Source organism: Curcuma longa, unplaced genomic scaffold (genome assembly GCF_044706935.1).
Source record: "Curcuma longa cultivar G26 ecotype Majalengka, Jawa Barat unplaced genomic scaffold, ITB_CL_G26_1.1 contig_22226, whole genome shotgun sequence".
In the NCBI taxonomy this organism is placed as follows: domain Eukaryota; kingdom Viridiplantae; phylum Streptophyta; class Magnoliopsida; order Zingiberales; family Zingiberaceae; genus Curcuma; species Curcuma longa.
Genome location: NW_027431847.1, coordinates 1 through 18,536, shown reverse-complemented (window position 1 = coordinate 18,536; position 18,536 = coordinate 1). Strand labels below are relative to the sequence as shown.

General features: G+C 35.5%; 1 protein-coding gene across 1 annotated transcript; it reads right to left on the bottom strand.

Moving 5' to 3' along the window:
• Nucleotides 1-308: 308 nt before the first annotated feature.
• LOC141817859 (uncharacterized) lies at nucleotides 309-13,356 on the bottom strand (the record flags this gene model as incomplete). The annotated part of the gene is given in 14 exon segments (XM_074705483.1): nucleotides 309-436; nucleotides 1,591-1,636; nucleotides 1,709-1,806; nucleotides 2,037-2,120; nucleotides 2,253-2,309; nucleotides 2,390-2,458; nucleotides 5,432-5,497; nucleotides 5,611-5,622; nucleotides 6,266-6,344; nucleotides 8,300-8,400; nucleotides 9,210-9,314; nucleotides 9,969-10,162; nucleotides 11,453-11,545; nucleotides 13,089-13,356. Coding segments are annotated over 14 exon segments (1,235 nt in total), but the record flags the coding sequence as incomplete, so codon positions are not given.
• Nucleotides 13,357-18,536: the final 5,180 nt, after the last annotated feature.

Sequence of the window (18,536 nt, the reverse complement as noted above, 5' to 3'; positions counted from 1 at the left end):
AGTTTATCAAAGAAATCTATATCAAGTAGCAACCATTAGAAATTTAATGGATACTCTCATACTGAGGAAAAAAACAATTAATTAAGTTGTGTATGAACTGTAAAGAACATGTGGCCTTCTGCTGTCATTACTATATGCTAAACTTGATTGAGAGACCTTTTACAGCTACCATACAGATAGTGAACACTTTAGCAGTTAGAAAAAGGTACAATCTATATTTTCTCATTCCTGACCTCAATGAAGGAGGAACTTAGATTGTAAAAAACCACCAAATAAATTTACATTAGATAAGAGCACAAATTATGAACCTGATTGAGCTAAACAAAAGTAGCTTGGCCTTGTCTAATTCCTCTCTTGCTTCAGAAATTTTCACCTTTTGAAGGTTGCTGGATTTGAGCCTAGCTAATTGTGCCAAGTGAAGCATATTTACAGCAACCTAAAATATAGGAAGAAAATACTTATAACATACAAGCCATCTAAAGTATTGATCCAAGAGCCAATACAATTTGGTTTGGGCACATAAAGTATCAGTTGAGCCAATACAATTTAGGGTTGTTTTAAATTTTAGAGTTTTAAATGTTTAAAAGTCTGTATTTAATTTTAAAGGTTATTTTAAATTTTATAAGGATTGTTAATATTTCTAGAGATAAGTTAGCCATTTTTAGATGACTTGGTTGGATTATGTGTTAGCCCATCAATCAACATTCTTCAATTCGGAATATTTTTGTACTTCATAAGTTCTGAGAGTTTGCGATAAGCCTAGTGATTATCCATTTTATTTACCAGTGTTTCCATGTGGCATCAAAAGTACACTTGGCACAAGAAGAACAAAAAGTAACATTTAGCGGCATCAATTGAGGTTATATGCCTAGAACTAAGTATACACCAACTTCCTTTCAATTTGGCACAACTAACACAATTTGATAACATTAGCAAGTCCAACTTCTTGTGTATTGCAGAATATGGACGTCAAAACCAGTTGGGCAGGTCCATAACAAGCAGTTTTTCTATCAGTTTGAACGGACACAGCACATTGATGGAGCCTATTGCTACTGAGTATATAACATGGTGTCAGGTGGCACTATAATAATAAACCCACAAAGCTCAATTTTTCCTGTTGTAGAACACACATAAAGTGGGAAATGTTTGGATGATATATTTTAAATAATTAACAAAACCCATTATGTATATATTTGGTAAAAATATTGATAATGGTGAAAAGATATTTAATGATTCCTCTCAGTAAATGACTAATCCTTTTTAACATAGCTATGCAGTTTTCTAATCTCTTATGTTTATAACATATCCTACACCATTTAAAATACTTTCCAGCTGATGTTCCCCATTCTTAAGTTGAAGTATGCATGGAACTGAAAGTGAACAGTTTGATACACTGGTTAATGTAAATTGAACAGTCGAAAGTGAGAGAGATAGTGATGAACAAGAAGAAAGACAGGTAGAGCCGTAGAGGTAATTTAATTTATCAGTTATACCATTACCAGGTAACTAAAAAGAAAAAAGTGACAGAGCAGGCATCAGTATTATGAGGCAATAAGCAATGAAATAAGTTTACATTAGGAAATATTATACCTGAAGATGATTTTCATGAAGTATCTTCTGTCTAGCAGCAAGACATCTGCATGAATGATTTTTCAGTTTTACAATACAATTCAATATGGATGAAATAAAAAAATGACAAGAAAATAACCGTTCTAAAAGTTCCTCTGCTTCATTTAAATTTCCAAGAGACTGGAGAGTAAGAGCAAGTTTTTCCGCTGCAAATATAGTCTCAATAGAGTCCCAACCCTGTAAAAGAATGCCGCATTACATCCCTACTAGCAAAAAATGCTTAAGAAAGAATATTTCTCACTGTCAGATGAAGAAATTAATAGAAGGATGTGTAATCATGAAAAAGTGATGCAACAAATAGTTAAAAGGGCACAACACATCCTATACTTGCAAATTGACAACGATCATAAGCAAACTTAAACATGATAACTGCACATGAGCAAGATGCCAATATGTATCTGACAGACCTTTGAAAGCTCCATTATGTGCAAGATTTTTCTCTGAAAATTTTCACCCTCAGTGACATTAAGTCTATTAGATTTCAGTAAAATCTGCAAGAGAAGAAAATTACATAAAATTGAATTGATGCTTTATGTATCAATATACAGAACCTGCTAATAAAGTTGACTCCAAAGAAAGCATTCCAAAATGCAGACTAGAAAATCGAAAAGCAATTAAAATACCTGGGCAAGATAGTTCATCCTCCTTATGCATATTGTAGACTCCCCCATGCCAGCTTCCTGGAATGTGTTAAAATTGTTCTGAAATCAAATGTGCAACAAACACAGGGAAAAACAACTAGAGTACTAGAAAAACTAACCTCTAGAATCCTAATTGATTCCCGTATAAGATCCTCAGCTTCCTTCTCCCTTTTTTGTAGATACAAAACCTTAGACAAAGAAAGATAGGAATAAGAGTTTTAAGATGTCAAAAGAAATTTATAGTTTAGAAATAAGGTATCTAAGTTCCTGCAAGTGTGAACATCCTGTGGAATGGACATGACCTAATCCTATCTAAATAAACCCATCAAAACTTAGACAGCATTCCTTTCTCATGTCGTGACAGCTTATAAACTCTAGAAGTTGTAAAACAACATCTTCCAATAGCGCACATTTTACATAAAACAGATATAGCAAACAAAGATGCAGGAACAGAGTTCTATATGGGCAAAATGAAGTCTAGTATGCAATCATGATATTTAAAAAAAATGTTGACAAATTGTCTCCATGCATCTAGGTAAGTATATAGAAGGGCAAGCAGACAAGCATCACATAGTCATCATCAATATCATCAAGGATGCATTTAGTTCAAGTTATAATACATAACCTTAGTTATGTGATTACCTGGTAATCACATAACCAAGGTTATGGGGAATAAACATAACATAATGTTGTTTAGTTCAACTCTAGGTAATGCTATAACCTAATTTAACATTTATTGTATTACCCTTGGTTCAATCATAGACACTTTTACAACTAAATCAATTTGATATTTATAATATTAATCATAATAATAAGTTGATAATATATATAATAAATAAATATAATTGATTTATAATTTTTAAAATTTAAAATAAATCTTTATATATTTTAATAAAATAATTTAATTAGGGTCTGAGAATAAATTATCCTATTAAGTTAGGAGTTGATTAAATTAAAAAACTAAAGTTCACGCCCATTTTACTGTGACATCATCTTCCCCAACATAGGTCATTTGCACATCCCCTCCCCAAGTCGCCGGTGTCGCCTCGCGCGTACGACGGCTTGCGAAGATTTCACTGCCGGCGCTGCCTCTTCCCGAAGCTCCTCTCCCGCAACGGCGCGTCAAGTTCAGCGAGGCAGTTTGGTTCAAGGCCGGGCGCATATCTTCTTCGAGGGCGGACTCGATTACCTTGGAGAGAGCTTCGACTCACTAGGTCTCGCCAACAATCCTGAGGCCTTCCCGGAGCTGAAGGTGAAGGAGATCAAGAACGGACGACTGACCATGTTTTCCATGTTCAGCTTCTTTGGCGCTAGTGGCTTATGGAAGGGATGCGCGAACGACGTCAGTTGTTCTCCACTAACGATGGGGAAGAGGGAAGCAACAACGACCATGGTAATTTCAAGAAATTTTTTTTTGTTAACCCTGGAATTGTGGAAAACCTTAAGCTTCTGAGGTATTCCGATTCCGGGTTATATCCCCTAATTGTTGATGTGGCGGGAATGTTTCATTATCGGGAATCGTTCATTACCTAAATCAAATAAGATTTTTGTTGATAACCTACTAAGGTTATCAATAATAACCTTGAACCAAACACACCCCAAGTGTATTTGTCTCACTAGTAATATTTAAATTAATCAAATTACTTTTATTATGGCTAATATTTCCTTCAACCGCTCTCTACCTTTCCACCTTCCACTCTTCTAACAATCTATTGGTCATTTTTGAACCTAAAAAAGATGAAGATGATCTTAAAAAAAGAAGGAAAACTATTTGAGTTGTATTGGACAAGAAAAAAAATGGTAAGCTACACGAATCCTCAAGGAAACAAGACTTTCTAAAATGTAACTGGTGAAGGTATACTAGAAACTTAAAAGACGGAGCTTCTTTGATGAAAGATTTTATTAGTATATAGTAGGTTCTAATTTCTATGATTATAACATATTATATTCCAACAAAAGTCGAATTTTCCGATCCGATCCGACCCGACCCATCCGAATTGACACCCCTATATAACATTGATATAATTAATATATAACACTGCTATATACATTATAACATATAAATTTATATTTGATTTTAATATAACAGTTTAAATTAAAATGGTTATATTAAAATCGTAAAATTCCTAATCTTCGCTTCGGGATCTCTTCGTGAAAATGGAGTGTTATTGATGACCGAACGATTGTGATTTTCTCAACAACTGCCAGCGATTGCTAGCCGACCGACCATCCCTCCGATTCTCCCCTCTCCAAATTGCAAATACAAAAGCTTACTTGTTCAAAGAGTCGCCGCGTGCGCTCGCAATCACTGCTGCTGATTTCTCTCGCCGATTACCCTTATTGCGTCAAGGTATGTTTTGGAGCATTTTTATAAGCATTTAATTTCCCCTATGATCAACTATTGTTTCCCCATGATCGACAAAAGCGCGCTCTGAAGGACAAGGATGCACACGAGAATTCTATTCTCATGTGTTGTTCGCACAACCATATTGGTGGGGTACTGGTACCAGTGTCAGTCTTGTGCCGAAACGGTAAATACCACCCATTTTGGGTGGCAATGGGTAGAAATGTGAATCAAAGGTCAAACTAAGAAAACTACATGAAATAATTATAAATAGGTCAAACATCACATTGGAGTAGAAAAGGCCCAAATACGAGGAGATGATGATTTTTCTGTGATAATACTTCTTTCCATTATGAATTGAAGATGGTAACTAGGTAGTTAAACTAACATTTTAAGAATTGGTAACTAAGAAGTTGAACTAACTTTTTCTTTAAAACAACTGTTGAAATTGCTTGTTGCTCAGAATTGCACACATAATAGTTTTTCATTTTGGTGAAAAGATGTTTTTAAATTTGCTGTCATTTCAATAGTCTCATGTCAGCTATCGGCAACGGTTTCTTAAAAAAAAATTGTGTATAAGCACATGGTTACAAGAAAAGAGAAAAAAGAGAACACACAGAGTAAAATTGTCAAGAAACTAAAACTGCAATATTATATCTATGTATTGTATGGAAATAAGAAGAATCAGAGTAAAATTGTCAAGGAACTAAAACTGCAATATTATATCTATGTATTGTATGGAAATAAGAAGAATCATCAAAAGTATACATTTTAATACGGGAAATCATATTAATAAATATTAATTGGCATGCCTTACCCTTCCAAGGTGATACATTGTCTCTGCATAGTCTGTATGACCAAAACCAAGAATACGCCCCTTTATCTGTAAATATTCATAATACACAACCGAGAAGCTAGTAATACCTCCATTAATATGTTTACCAAATGATTGGGAGAACATAAATAGAAAGATAAAGCATAACTTAGATGACATACCTTTAAAGCCCGCTGCCAAGAGGAACATGAAATGGGGAAAGACCAAGAAAAAAGGAAACTTGTTAGTGAAATGTTATCAATATAAATAGTTCAGAAATTCATCTAAATAAACATGACATTTTTCATGTATGAAATTACAATAAGCAGAAAAATTGACCTTTCAATTCGGAATCAATAACAAGTATAAAATAATTAGGTAGCTTGGAATGCTGGCATTTTTTCTCTGTGATTTCTAGAAGAAATGAATTCAGTAACCTCAATACTATGATAGAGCGGTATTTTATTTCTAGGTGAGAATTTAAGTGAGGATCTCAATGATGTAAGTTTAATCTTAAGAAACAGTAACTAATTTAAGAATTTAAATGGACCGAATATGATGGCTATTGATATCACTAAAATGCTAAAATTCATCCTCTGTAATCCATGATTATCCTGAGAAACTATAACAAGTCAAATGAAGATCTTTTATATGTGAACAGAATTACTTTCACGCTTATGTTCTATATCTCCTTCCATCACCAATCAAGGAGAGTGTGACATCCCAATTTAATCTCACATGAAAAATTGCAGGCTAATGAGGTTAGCCTATACAAGTACTGAAATAAGCACCAATTTTCTGGGGAAAAAAACTAAATAGGAAAGCAAGCTGACTTACCTCATAACACTTATGAGCTTGTTCAAGTTTCCTTAATACAAAATAAAATTGCCCAAGGTTGTGAAGAGCAGCTCCGACACTGAAAAACATATTGTTTAATTGTAAGCCAATAAAGTACAAAAAAAATTATTGCAGTAACTCCATGCATAATAACTATATAAACAAAACAGATAACTCTACCATAGGTTATAAGGTTATTCCTATACCAAAAATATGTGTATCTAAGTAAAATGTGGATATGACAGTCATCTATCTTCCTTTCCTCAGAAAGATGCAATTCCCGATACATGTAAAACATAATTTTTCAAAATTCTTAGGTAGGTTGATTACTTTAGGCATGACATTTAATAATCATTACACTTTATCTTCCCCTTTTCTGATTAAAATTATTGTGTACATAGTAGGCATGGGTCCACGAATAGAGACACATACAAAACTAATCTAAAAGGAAGCTTATCTACAACTCATCCTTTGATTTCGTTTGTTGATCACTCATGGGAAGGAGATTGTTCTGGACAGAAACCTCACCACGATGACGCGGCGGCAGGAATCTACTTCGGACCAAAGAGCGATGACATCAAAGCATTCTCCTCACTTTCTTCTTGTGACGTGGCGTAGTTGATCCTATGGAGAATAACACGCATCAAAGGGTTTGCCGAGAGTACAGATATATCAAATTATGATACCTCTTTAGAGACTAATCTCGCCTCCCTTATAATAGGAAGAGAAGCTCAAAAGATACACCTCCTTGTAGAATGCACCACTTTATAACCGGTACCATGATAACCACCGCATCCCTTCAATTGGAAACTCAGGATGTCCGGAAGTTGAGAAGCCGGAAACTCGGGAGGTCGGCAAGTCGGACTGCTTGACGATGCTCGAGAAGTCAGAGTGCTCGCCAGGTCAAATCAACTTGGGCAATCGGCAAGTCAGACTGCTCGACGGTGCTCGGGAAGTCGAAGTGCTCGACAGGTCAGATCAATTCGGGCGGTCGAATCAAACTCGGGCGATCGAATCAATTCGGCAAGTCGGATGGCTCAACTCGACTGGTTGAAGACTGTTGACACGCCATGTGGAGTCTATGTTGACCAAGTCCTAGATCATGCCACACGGCTCCTGCGTTGACTAGGTCAAGGGATCTCCTATATAGACTCTCTGTTGACCAAGTCAAGGGCCCACCACATGGACCCTTACCTCCGCATCATAAGCATCCTCTCAAGTTTAGTCGAAGGAGGTTAGAGTCCGACTGACTAGACTATTGGTGCTGAGGATTAGAGAAGTCCTCCACTGTCGATAGTAAATAGAAATGTGACTTTGTTAGAAATGCGATGGACATATTAAACCTGGGCATAGCAACTCTACTACATGCAGAAGAGATGAAATGCCAATGGACGTTTGGATAGAGGGAAATGTCGATGGACGCCTCTGTTCCTAATAGAGGAAATGTCGATGGATGTCTAGGCATAGGAAAATGTCGATGGATGCCTTTGTCCCAGACGAAATGCTCAATGGACGCCTTGTTCCAAGACCAAGGGAATAAAGCTATGCTTGAAGGATGTCCTCTATCCGAGACAGAGGAATTGGACACCTTCATCCGAGACAAGGGAATGGAGAGTTGCTTGAAGGACGTCCTCTGTCAGAGACAAAGGGATTTGGATGCCTTAGTCCAAGACCAAGGGAGCAGACAGTTGCTTGAAGGACGTCCTCTGTCTGAGATAGAGGGATTTGGACACCTTGGTCCGAAACCCAGGGAATGGAGCGTTGCTTGAAGGACATCCTTTGTCCGAGACAGAGGGATTAATTTTGACGTACCTAAATCCATTGTGAATTTATTGTTGCATGAAAGCACTATGCTTATTGATCTGTTTAAAATAGAGAAAATCTACAAGTTGAAATAGATAAAGAAGGTTTTTTTGCATTTGTTTGCTTTATTGTCAATTGCAATGCCTTCCAGGAAATAATATTCTTTAAAACACTGAATTTTTGAGGAAAGAATATTTAAAAATCATAACCAAAAAGACAAACAGACCATACCGGATATCATTAGGCCCATAAGAATCTTCAAGAATACTAATTGCTTCAATATACAAGGGCTCAGCTTTGGCATATTCCCTCTTGACCCTGTACAGTTCTGCCTACATGAATAGATGACTAAGTTGGTAGACAACCATTGACGTAAGCAAATATAGGCTGTATGTTGAAAGAGGCAATCAATTATCAGCATTAGGATTCAGTTAGTATATCAAGAAGATACATCTGAAGAACAAAGTGAAACGCATTGTACTCCAAGTTATTTCAAGACAATTGGCACCTCTTAGATTTAACACTAAAATAAATAGCAACTGATGAACTCGAATACAATAGTAAAATTAAAGTGGCAAAATTTCTCTTTAATTGTCTGGTGGTATACTGACCAAGGTAGTTTATAAAACAAGTTAATTATCTGGTTCACTAGCCAAAATAAGGACCCATCACAAGATGGATGGCATCCCTTTTACCGCCACTGAAACATCTAGTAAGACCCTTAGCATTTATCACATACTAGAAAACCAGGAAAGTAAGAGATAAGAGTGAGGTTCTCTGATTTATTTTTTTCTGTTTTTATAAGTGAATTTTGGTTTACTGGCAGTCTGGCACCATCCCTGCTATTTGGGGCACAAAAAACAGAACAAGTTCTTGCATGATGTAACACAGGCTGATTGACAGAGCCCTGTCTTTCATAGCATACATTACCATCCATGTCGCACAAGACATCCTGCCATCTGCCAACTCCATAGCCGATTATGTAAAAAATATGGATTGGACCATAAATGCCCTGGGTTGGGGCAGGAGAGATTTTGTAAATGGATGAAAACGACCTGTTCTGAATTCTATTGAAGGATCTATTTAAACTGGGCATGGACATTTAAGAATAGTTCAAATAAAAATGAAATAGTGGACATACCAGATTGTTGCATGATGATGCAACATGTGGATCCTTTTGCCCAAATCCTTTTTTGGCTTCCTCTAATGCAGCCTGGAAGAATCTCTCAGCCTCGTCTAGCTTTCCCTGCAAGCATATAAGATTAAAGTGGGCAATGAACTATAGGGAGTAATTTCATTTCATTATCATCATAATCAAGACATGTTTCTCCCAAGTAGCTGGAGTTAGCTACATGAATCTTATCCATTGAGTGAGCTATACGCAAGGTTAAAAATATCACCGGAAAGAAAGTAAATCATTTGCATTATTAAATAACTGTTTGCTTGTTTATGACTGCTCTGATATCGAAGTCCCAAAGGTTGGTTGATTTGTGACAGAAGCCACAAAATGTTTGATAGATATAAAAATCTCTTGGCAAATCTTGAAAGAAACAAGGTGGCCCTATACAAATAAAAGGTGCAACAGGAAAAAAAACACATTTTATATTTTTAGAAAATAAGGTCCTAGTTTCTCTCTATCAATTCACAATCTAAAATGTTACATATACATGCAGATTAGTGGTGAAATTGGCAGCAAAATAACACCAAAGAATAAACATCAGAACATTAAATGGATGAAATGCCAGTTACCAACACTGCTACTTAAGTCCATCACACTGAACTATTCAGCTCATGTCCAGTATTGTATGAACACAAAAGGTTGATGCTTGGTTTGACTTCACTATAGGATATCAATATTTGCAATCAAACAAAGGTGCAAAAAGAAGAATCATTTGCATGCCTTCTGAGACAGTTCCCTTCCGTTATCTGTAAATATTCTCCACTTAGTCGTATGAGTATTTGAAATTACAGATCCATCTTCAATTCGACGCAAACCAGTAATATGTGCTTGCTCTTGACCATTCTCAGGAAACGCTTCGACCGCAGAAGCATCTTGAGCAAAGACAAAAAATTTATTTGCCCCAAGAAAAAATACTGTCAAACCACAACTGAAGATTAGATAAGGCAACTCATATGAGAACATAAATATTTAGCATACACTAACAAACCAAGTAATCGCAAGTGCCACACTACATATTTAACACAGCACGCTTGATAATCTAGAGATTGTTAGAGAACATCACATCAACTTGGTCAAACAACTGCTGAATCATTTCCTAGTATCTAATATAATATACCAAAAGAAACAAAGACAAACACAAATTAGTATCACATTAAGGTTCCCTCCACCTGTCTTGATCTAAATATTATCTAAAACATGCTTCCTTGTAATTCAGTAATCTTAGGATACCTAGAAAAGGATAGAATTTGCCCAAGCAAGGGCTAGTCAAGGTGGATGTACAAAATTAATCCAGGCATATCTATGCTGATTTAACCTTAGTCGGCGCGGCCATATCGAGGGATTAATTCATCAAAAACATCAACAAAAAGGTTCCTCGATGTACAATTCGTTTATGCACCAACTCAGCAGCATAAGCCAAACTGTGTACATCTTATCATAGAAAAAGTGAATTTTGTTCATTGAAATAAAGTATTTGTATGTAAATAAAAGTTCTTGAAGGTTATAGTTGAGCAATAATAAGAAATTTAACTCATAAAACACTTTAACCGTATGACTGAGTACTTTCTACATTCTAATATGATTCAGAAACAGTAAGACAAATTCCTTGATGAACTTCTAATCTTATCTTACACCTCAACACGGTATACTGCAAGAAATGAACAAAGTAAACTTACTCAGAATGTTAAAGTCCTTTTATTACTTGACCCATGTCTTAAGTTATCAAAGTATGCTAACTCTTCATCACCCCAACAATGTTAATGACTCATACAGTACAGATATAAGCCTGATCAGCACATATATAATAGAAGTCCTCGTATATGAATTGATCTTCTTGCAGAGTTCAGTGTAAAGGAACTTTTGGTCCCTAAAATGGTCTGCCAAAGGCCAAAACATTGCACAAACATTAAATTGTGTGATCATTCTTCAGAAAAAACCCCAGAGTAACTCTAAATAAGGCCAAAATATGTCAACCTCAGATTTGAACAAGAAGTCTGATTGCCTTTACACAAAATCCTAAAACTCCCATCCCAGGAGTACTTGTCCTATAATGAGCTCAAAAATAAAGGCAATGACAAACATAAGAATTCCAAGAAAGTTGAATAAGAAGGAAAGTATGTGATATTCATCAAGTTTAAGGTTCAATGATTCAGTAAACAGGAAAATTAAGAACACTCGTGGTATCAAAACATGTGGTATTGTACCTGTTTGTCCAGATAGGATAATTCCCAACATCAAATCCAACTTGTGTTTATCCCAGGAAAAACCAGAATTGAAATTGCCATATTGACTTACACCTACAAGAATGATTAGTAGCTCAGTGTCCATTACAGAAGTTCGCCACTAACTTGACTTCAAGGAAAACAAGAACTGAGTATGTTTAAAAACCTAACTACATAAGTACAGACCTTAAACCATTGCATTAAAAATGTCTCATGTGAAAAACATAAAAAAACTCTTGTTAGATGATAAGAACATTTCCAACATTTATTAAATCGAACAAAGGCATATATTTCTATTAAACAATTTTTTCAATATAAAGAAAAACAATTGTCCTACTATAACCATCTTCGTTGACAAAAAGATAACAGTTTAAATGCACAAAAAAAACAATAATAATAATAATACCATCTTTCAGAAAATTGCTTTAAAACAACAGATGTTTCAGAAATTTTCCAAGACATATTTAATGATGCATCACACTAACAATATGTAATAGCAACTTTTCAAAAGATGTGCCTAGCTGTGTCCTAGGTTGGCATAAAAATGGAAAAGAATTAATACGAAATTCAGTGGTCTCTTTCCTGGATGTATGCATATGCAGCAATTCTATTTGAACTACAGAACACAAAAGCCACATCTAACTGAATTGAGATAACATCTAGGTCTCCTTGAAGTCCTTGAGATGGTTGTTAACTTGTTTTTGCCTGCTCAGTTAGGGTGGACTAGGGATAGAGTCCATTCCTTCATCCTATGCACCTTGAACGCACATCTTAATCGACCTGCATGGTTTTATCCAAGAAGAACTAAGGTAAATAGAGATAACTCTCGGCATCAAAGCTTGCAATATTCTTTATGGGCAACAAAAACCTCATTTTTATGTAGTTCACTATTTACAAGAAGTTATTCCGGCACTTGTAGAGATAACTTGGCAAATAGTAAGTCTAATTTTGTGGTGAAAAATATGAGATCTGCTCAGTGATACGCAGGCACATGACATTATGTGGAGCTTAGGGAGAAGAAAGGGCAAAGAAAAAGTGTGTTCGTTGGGAACACCAGAAGTGTAGATGCTGCAATGATGCTCCAGCAGCTCAGACAAGGTGCCTTCGGCTCCTACAAGGCAACTCCTGCAACGAAGTGCTTCTACCTTGGCCAAAATGCAGCAACTCACCTCTATTGATTCAGTCTGCATGAACCGGAAACCCACCAAGATTGTTCCTATCCAAATGCCTAGGTTAAAAGTCTACCACAAGTTAGCTATAGTAAAACTACAGAACTGGAGTCAAAGCAAAGAATGAGTGAGAAGAGAGGACACATGTAGCCGCTTTGTTAGTTACAATCCGAACAGCATAACAAAGGTTATCATAACTATAAACCAAGTGCTGCAGCTTGATTGATCCAAATGTACGCCTACTAAACTTCAGTAAAGAGGGAGATGAAGCTAATTGCTTTACCAATATTGTCGTGTTCAAATATTCAACGAATGGAAGAGCGTTCCCGCATTACAATTTGCACGCAAACAATGATGATAAGAAAGCATGTAAAATCTTAAATTTCACAGAAATTAGGAATTAATTAACCAAATCAGATACAGCAAGAAAAAGAAACACAGAAGATTACTCGACGAAGCGGTCGTGCCCGTGAGAGGATGCATTCGCGGGGCCGCGAATTGCACCGGGCGTCGCAGTCTCCTGAGGAAAGCAAGACCCCGACGGATCCACATGATGCTGCAGCAAAAAATCGTTTACTTGCGAAGCAAGGCAGACCTTAATCTCCGCCTCCTCTTTCTCCAGTCTCCGCTACTCCACCAATCGGAATTGGGGGGTGTTGGACGTCGAACCCCAGGAGACTACTCTCTGCACTCCATCGATCACTGCCGGAGATCGCACAAGAACGAGAGGCCGAAGGCGGTGACTCGATAACCAAAAAGTACGTATGGGCTTTTGGGCCGCGTATTGAAATTGTCTCGCTATATTTTTTCCAATCAAATAATATCTTCACTAATTCTTAACATTTATATTTTTTTTTGGAATATATATAAATTATAAAATATAAATTATATCTTCAATATGTATACTTTCGAGAAAATATAAATTATATTTCTATAGATTTTTAAATTATTTTTAGTTTTTAATTAATGATATTTTTATTAAAAATATAAATAAATTTTAACCTTTTTATATTTATTTAATTATGACATGTAAAAATATATCTTAGTTTGTCATACTTTTAGAAAAAAATTACTAAATATAAAAATCTAAAATACTTTGATTTTTTTAAAATTAAGCTTAAAATTATTCTTGATTTATTTTAAATTAAGTTTAAATTTAAACTAAATTGCTTTTCTCACCGAGATTGACAATTATAAGGAACCAAGAAAGCTAATGCTAATGAATTTGTGCAAGAAGGGAAGTAACAATCTACATGTGAAGAAATAAACCATACCCTTAAAAAAGAATATAATAAACAAATAGCACTAGAAACCTAAGTTTTGTAGAGTATTTGGAAGTTTTCCCTACGGGCTAGCGCCAATGGTCTGTATAAGAGTATTACCACCTATAGGTCAGGGGTTGACTCTCAACTGATACGAAAAGTCCATTGATTGATTGTCTCATCCCATTTCATGCATTACCCTTGCTAAGGACAAAATCCTTCATAATTTACCGCCTTTCCAGAAGTCTAGCTTCTAAAGATCCGAACATAATGCAGTGGCAAGACGTTCAATAAATTAATCAAACATTCACGATTTGGATGTAAATTAATTACGACATACTACAAGGTGTTTTCTCTCCGATGGAATGAAAAATCTTAGACGTTAATAGTTGATAGAAAACTTGCTTATGTTTTTGAATGTATCCAATAGATAAATCAAGGGAAGTCCGCCTACCTCAACAATTAATTAGGTCATTAAAAATTTCTAGCTAGTTGGAAGATATGCATGTGTTATTGGAAGGATAGTTATGTATTTATCACTAATTTAGAGATTAAAGGCACATCTCTAGTTGTTACATAAGGTCAAGAAAATGATTGATGGGAGCATTAATTATGAGACATGAGAATGAGTTGTTTGCTAAAGGGCATGCAAAAGAGAGCAAAGATTAGCACGAAACTTCGCTCGAATAGTCAAAGTGGTGGCATTAACGAAAAGTTAGATCATAGATGTCAATTAGATCTTGATAACAAGTATTTTCGAGAGGCTTGTGAAATTAAAAAATCGAACAAAAAAGCTCAAACCATTATAGGTATGAGGTTTGAGATTTTTTAGTTCAAGAGTAGTATTGAAAATTTAAATTTTAAATTATTTTTTCTTTCAAGATTAATCATGGATGGCGTCAGTAATTAATTAATAATGAAGTTTGTAGAAAAAGTTTTTAATTTGGTAGAGAGTTGTAGATTTTTATACATTTGACGTGGAATATTGATAATTATAAAAAAAAATTGTTTAAAACTATAATCAAGGAAGATGCCCTAAGAGCATCCACATTGATATTAATATAGGAGTATACATTATTGACATTCAAATCTGTAAACGTAGTTAATGAACATATTTTATATAAAAAAATAAAAAATAAGAATAAATAAGAATGAGAATTGATGTTAAAATGAATGTGTATCTTTATTAACATTCTTTTCTTTCTTCTGCAAAAAAGTGGAATTCATCATCTTAGTGGCCCTACACGATCGGTCACAGGACAATTTAGAGGAGATAAATTGAGAAACTACAATTGATTATGACCTTTATTAACATTCAAACCACAACAAATGTGTTAATAAAATAAATATATTAATATAAGAAAGATGTACATGTGAGTTGTATGTTTTTTAAAAAGATAATATATATTAACATTCAAATCAACTATAACTATGTTATATAAAATAGTTTTTAAATATATAATCAATTATAATTTTTCGATTTAATTTTTCATGTACACGACCGTAAAGCTGATCACGTGGGACCAAACTGATTTATTCGTGCAACTCCAAAAACAATATTGAGATATTATTATAAAGAAGAAGTTGACTGAAAAGCCCTAAATTAGATGTCACGATAGGGCTTCAAATTAGAATTTATAAATTTTATCGAAAACCCACAACGAATACAAAATAAACGAAGTATAGGGGCCTCGAGTCGTGTTTTTCCAAGGACTAGTAGAAAATTGCCTAAATTGAGCTTATCGTGTCGTGTTTTTTGGGGTTTTCTATAAAAATGGGGATTTGGTATTTTTGGAACGAAATGTACTTGAAAATCAACAAGTAAGTGAAAATTCCAAAGATGACACCCTAAAGCAAGCTAAACCTATCATCAAAAGCATTAAACATACAAATTAAACATGAAATGCAAACAAGTAATTTAGCTAGCAATGCAATCCCTACTCAAATTAGTCTACCTAGTAAACTGGTGCATGAAGTCTAAATACAATCTAAATGAGATTCAATGCTGTTGATGCAAGCTCAAGATAAAGGAAACAAGTCATGCCTAATCCGGAGAAAGCAATTTGGCACGGGAGGTGTGGCTTTGGCACGGAATAGCAGGTTATCAGAAAACAGCCGGTCATCAGAATTTGCAGAAATCAGATCGATACAATGAAGTAGAAGCTAATAGCATGAGTTTGCATCTAAGGAAACAACTAAACTAGCATTAAGAATTAATCAAATTCAAACAAATAGCAACTGTTAACGGAAAATGCGATGAAACCCAATTGTTCAGTAATCGGAAATTCAGAAACAGATTCAGAAACACATCCAATCTTCCCTTCTCCTTCAATTCTCCTCAGCTCGGTGTCAACAAGCTCTTGGAGCCCTTGGAAGCATTGAAGACGGTCACTTGTGTGTCTTGCTCGCTGCCAGCACCTCGAAGCGCCCGGAAAAACCCTCTCCGAACGAAACCGACGCTGTGCAGACGAGTTTCAGCTGGCAAAAACCGGAGTTCCTCCTTCTTCGTGCTCCGATGATGTTGCTGTTGGTACAAGTGTGTTCCGCAATCCTAGGAGAACCCCTCCATGAATCGCGGCCTCGTATTGTGCAGCTAGTCGCCGGAAAACCAAGAAAACAGGGTGGCGCCGCCGGTAGAACCCCTTGCCGTCGCGCGCCGTCCGGTCGCCGATTTATACCCAATCAACCGGATTGAAGCTTCTCAAGGATCAAGGATGCAATGGAAATGGAAAAATTGGGAAGGAGCTGGCCTGATTGGTACGTCGCGGGGCAGAGGCGCTCGCGGGAACGAAGATGAACAGTAGCGGCCAGCCACTGTTCATCCCGAATGTTTAAGCTTTTATACTGTGATTAATTGATTAATCTCGGCCATCCATTTTGATTCAACGGTGCACATTTGATCTAGGCTTTAGGGCAGTCTAGGGTTTCCAAAAAATTGTGAAATTTTGATCAGGCTCGATCCGAGTCATATCCTTCGTGTTGGTTCGATCAATTTGACGAATTTGACTCGATTTGACCCCGGTTGAGCTCAAGTCGGATCCGAGTTAGCCCTAAAATCAATAAAAATCCATTAAATGCCAAAATTTCACCGTTAAATCATAAAAATTATATCAAGCCTCAATTTAAGCAATATAGGACAATTAAAGTCAAACTGATCCATTTTATAATTTATTTAAATGTAAAAACCCAAAATTGAATCAGTTTAAACTATAAAAATCCTAAATCATCAAATTCCCCCACACTTACCCTTGAGCGTCCCGCTCAAGTCAACAAAATAAACTAGGATTGTACCCCCCTAGATCATCCTCAATCATGATTTGAAACAATTAAAAGAAAATTATCTAAGCTTGTAAAGTCTCAAAAACTTAAATCCATGAATTAGACTTGTATTTGGTTAACCGCATAGTAAGTTTCACCCTTCTTGACTAATTGAGAAAAATGCATCACACTGAATCTCACGAGGTTGTTTTCAATAGATAAATCAGTGGCTCTCACCCTAATTCTAATTCATGATCAAAAAGGAGGTGGAGCTCACTCAAGCACTTAGGTTTCATGCATTTCTATAGGCTTGCTTGTTTTCTACTCTCCACTACCATTCATGATTTGGAATCCACAAATATTAAGGTTTATTGAAAACACAAAGGAATCATGAACTGAAATGGATGAAATAGGAATTTAGAAATGAAAATTCAAGAGAAAAGAATTCAAAGAAGAAAGTGAATGGAAATGAAAAACATGGGTATGAGTAAATGTTATCAATGACCCTTGCCATCTTTCCTACTTTCTTTCCCTTGTATTCCATTTGTTTCAGTGTGGTTTTGATGTCCATGAATCAAAATGAGTTAAACTCAAGTGGTTCCTCTCCTTGATACAAACTCCACTTCCTTTCTTCATTTAACTTCAATACTCATCCAAATGTGCCATTTTCGGTTTTCTTTTGAAATCAAATCCAAATCTTTCATATCTAGGTTTTGCAAGAGTTAACAAATGACATCCAATCATCAAAAATCAAAATTCTCTTGAGGTTCCATTTCTTGATACAAACTCCTCTTTTCTTCTTCTTCTTTTCTTTTCATCACCCAAACGTGCCATTTTGCATTCCTTCTTCGAATCAAGCCCCATTCTTTCACATTTAGGTTTCAAAAGACATAAGAAATAGCATCCAATCCTCAGGAGTCAAAATTCACCTCACATGAAACCACAATTTCAATGTATCAATGCATGCTTAATTCTGAAAATTATTGAAATTGAATCTGAAATTTGGCTTGTTCTCCCTTGTTTCTTGCTCTTTTTCTTCCATTCTTTTTGCATCATGAAGCTTGATTGATGACACTAATATCCATGCAAAATTTTCATGAAATCCAGATTCGGATTAGCAGCAGCAAATTAGGGAACATGGCTGAAAAATTGGAGCTGAAAAACTGATTTTCTCAAAACGAAATCTTGCTTTTCTCTCTTGTTTCTTGCTCTTTTGCCTCCATTCTTTTTGCATAATGAAGCTTGATTGATGAGGCTAATAGCCATGCAAATTTCCGTGAAATCCAGATTCGGATCAGTGCCGTAAAAATTGCTCAAAGTGGCTGAAAAATCAAACTGTAAACTCTTTTTTTTTTCTGTTTTTTTTTTTTCTGTTTT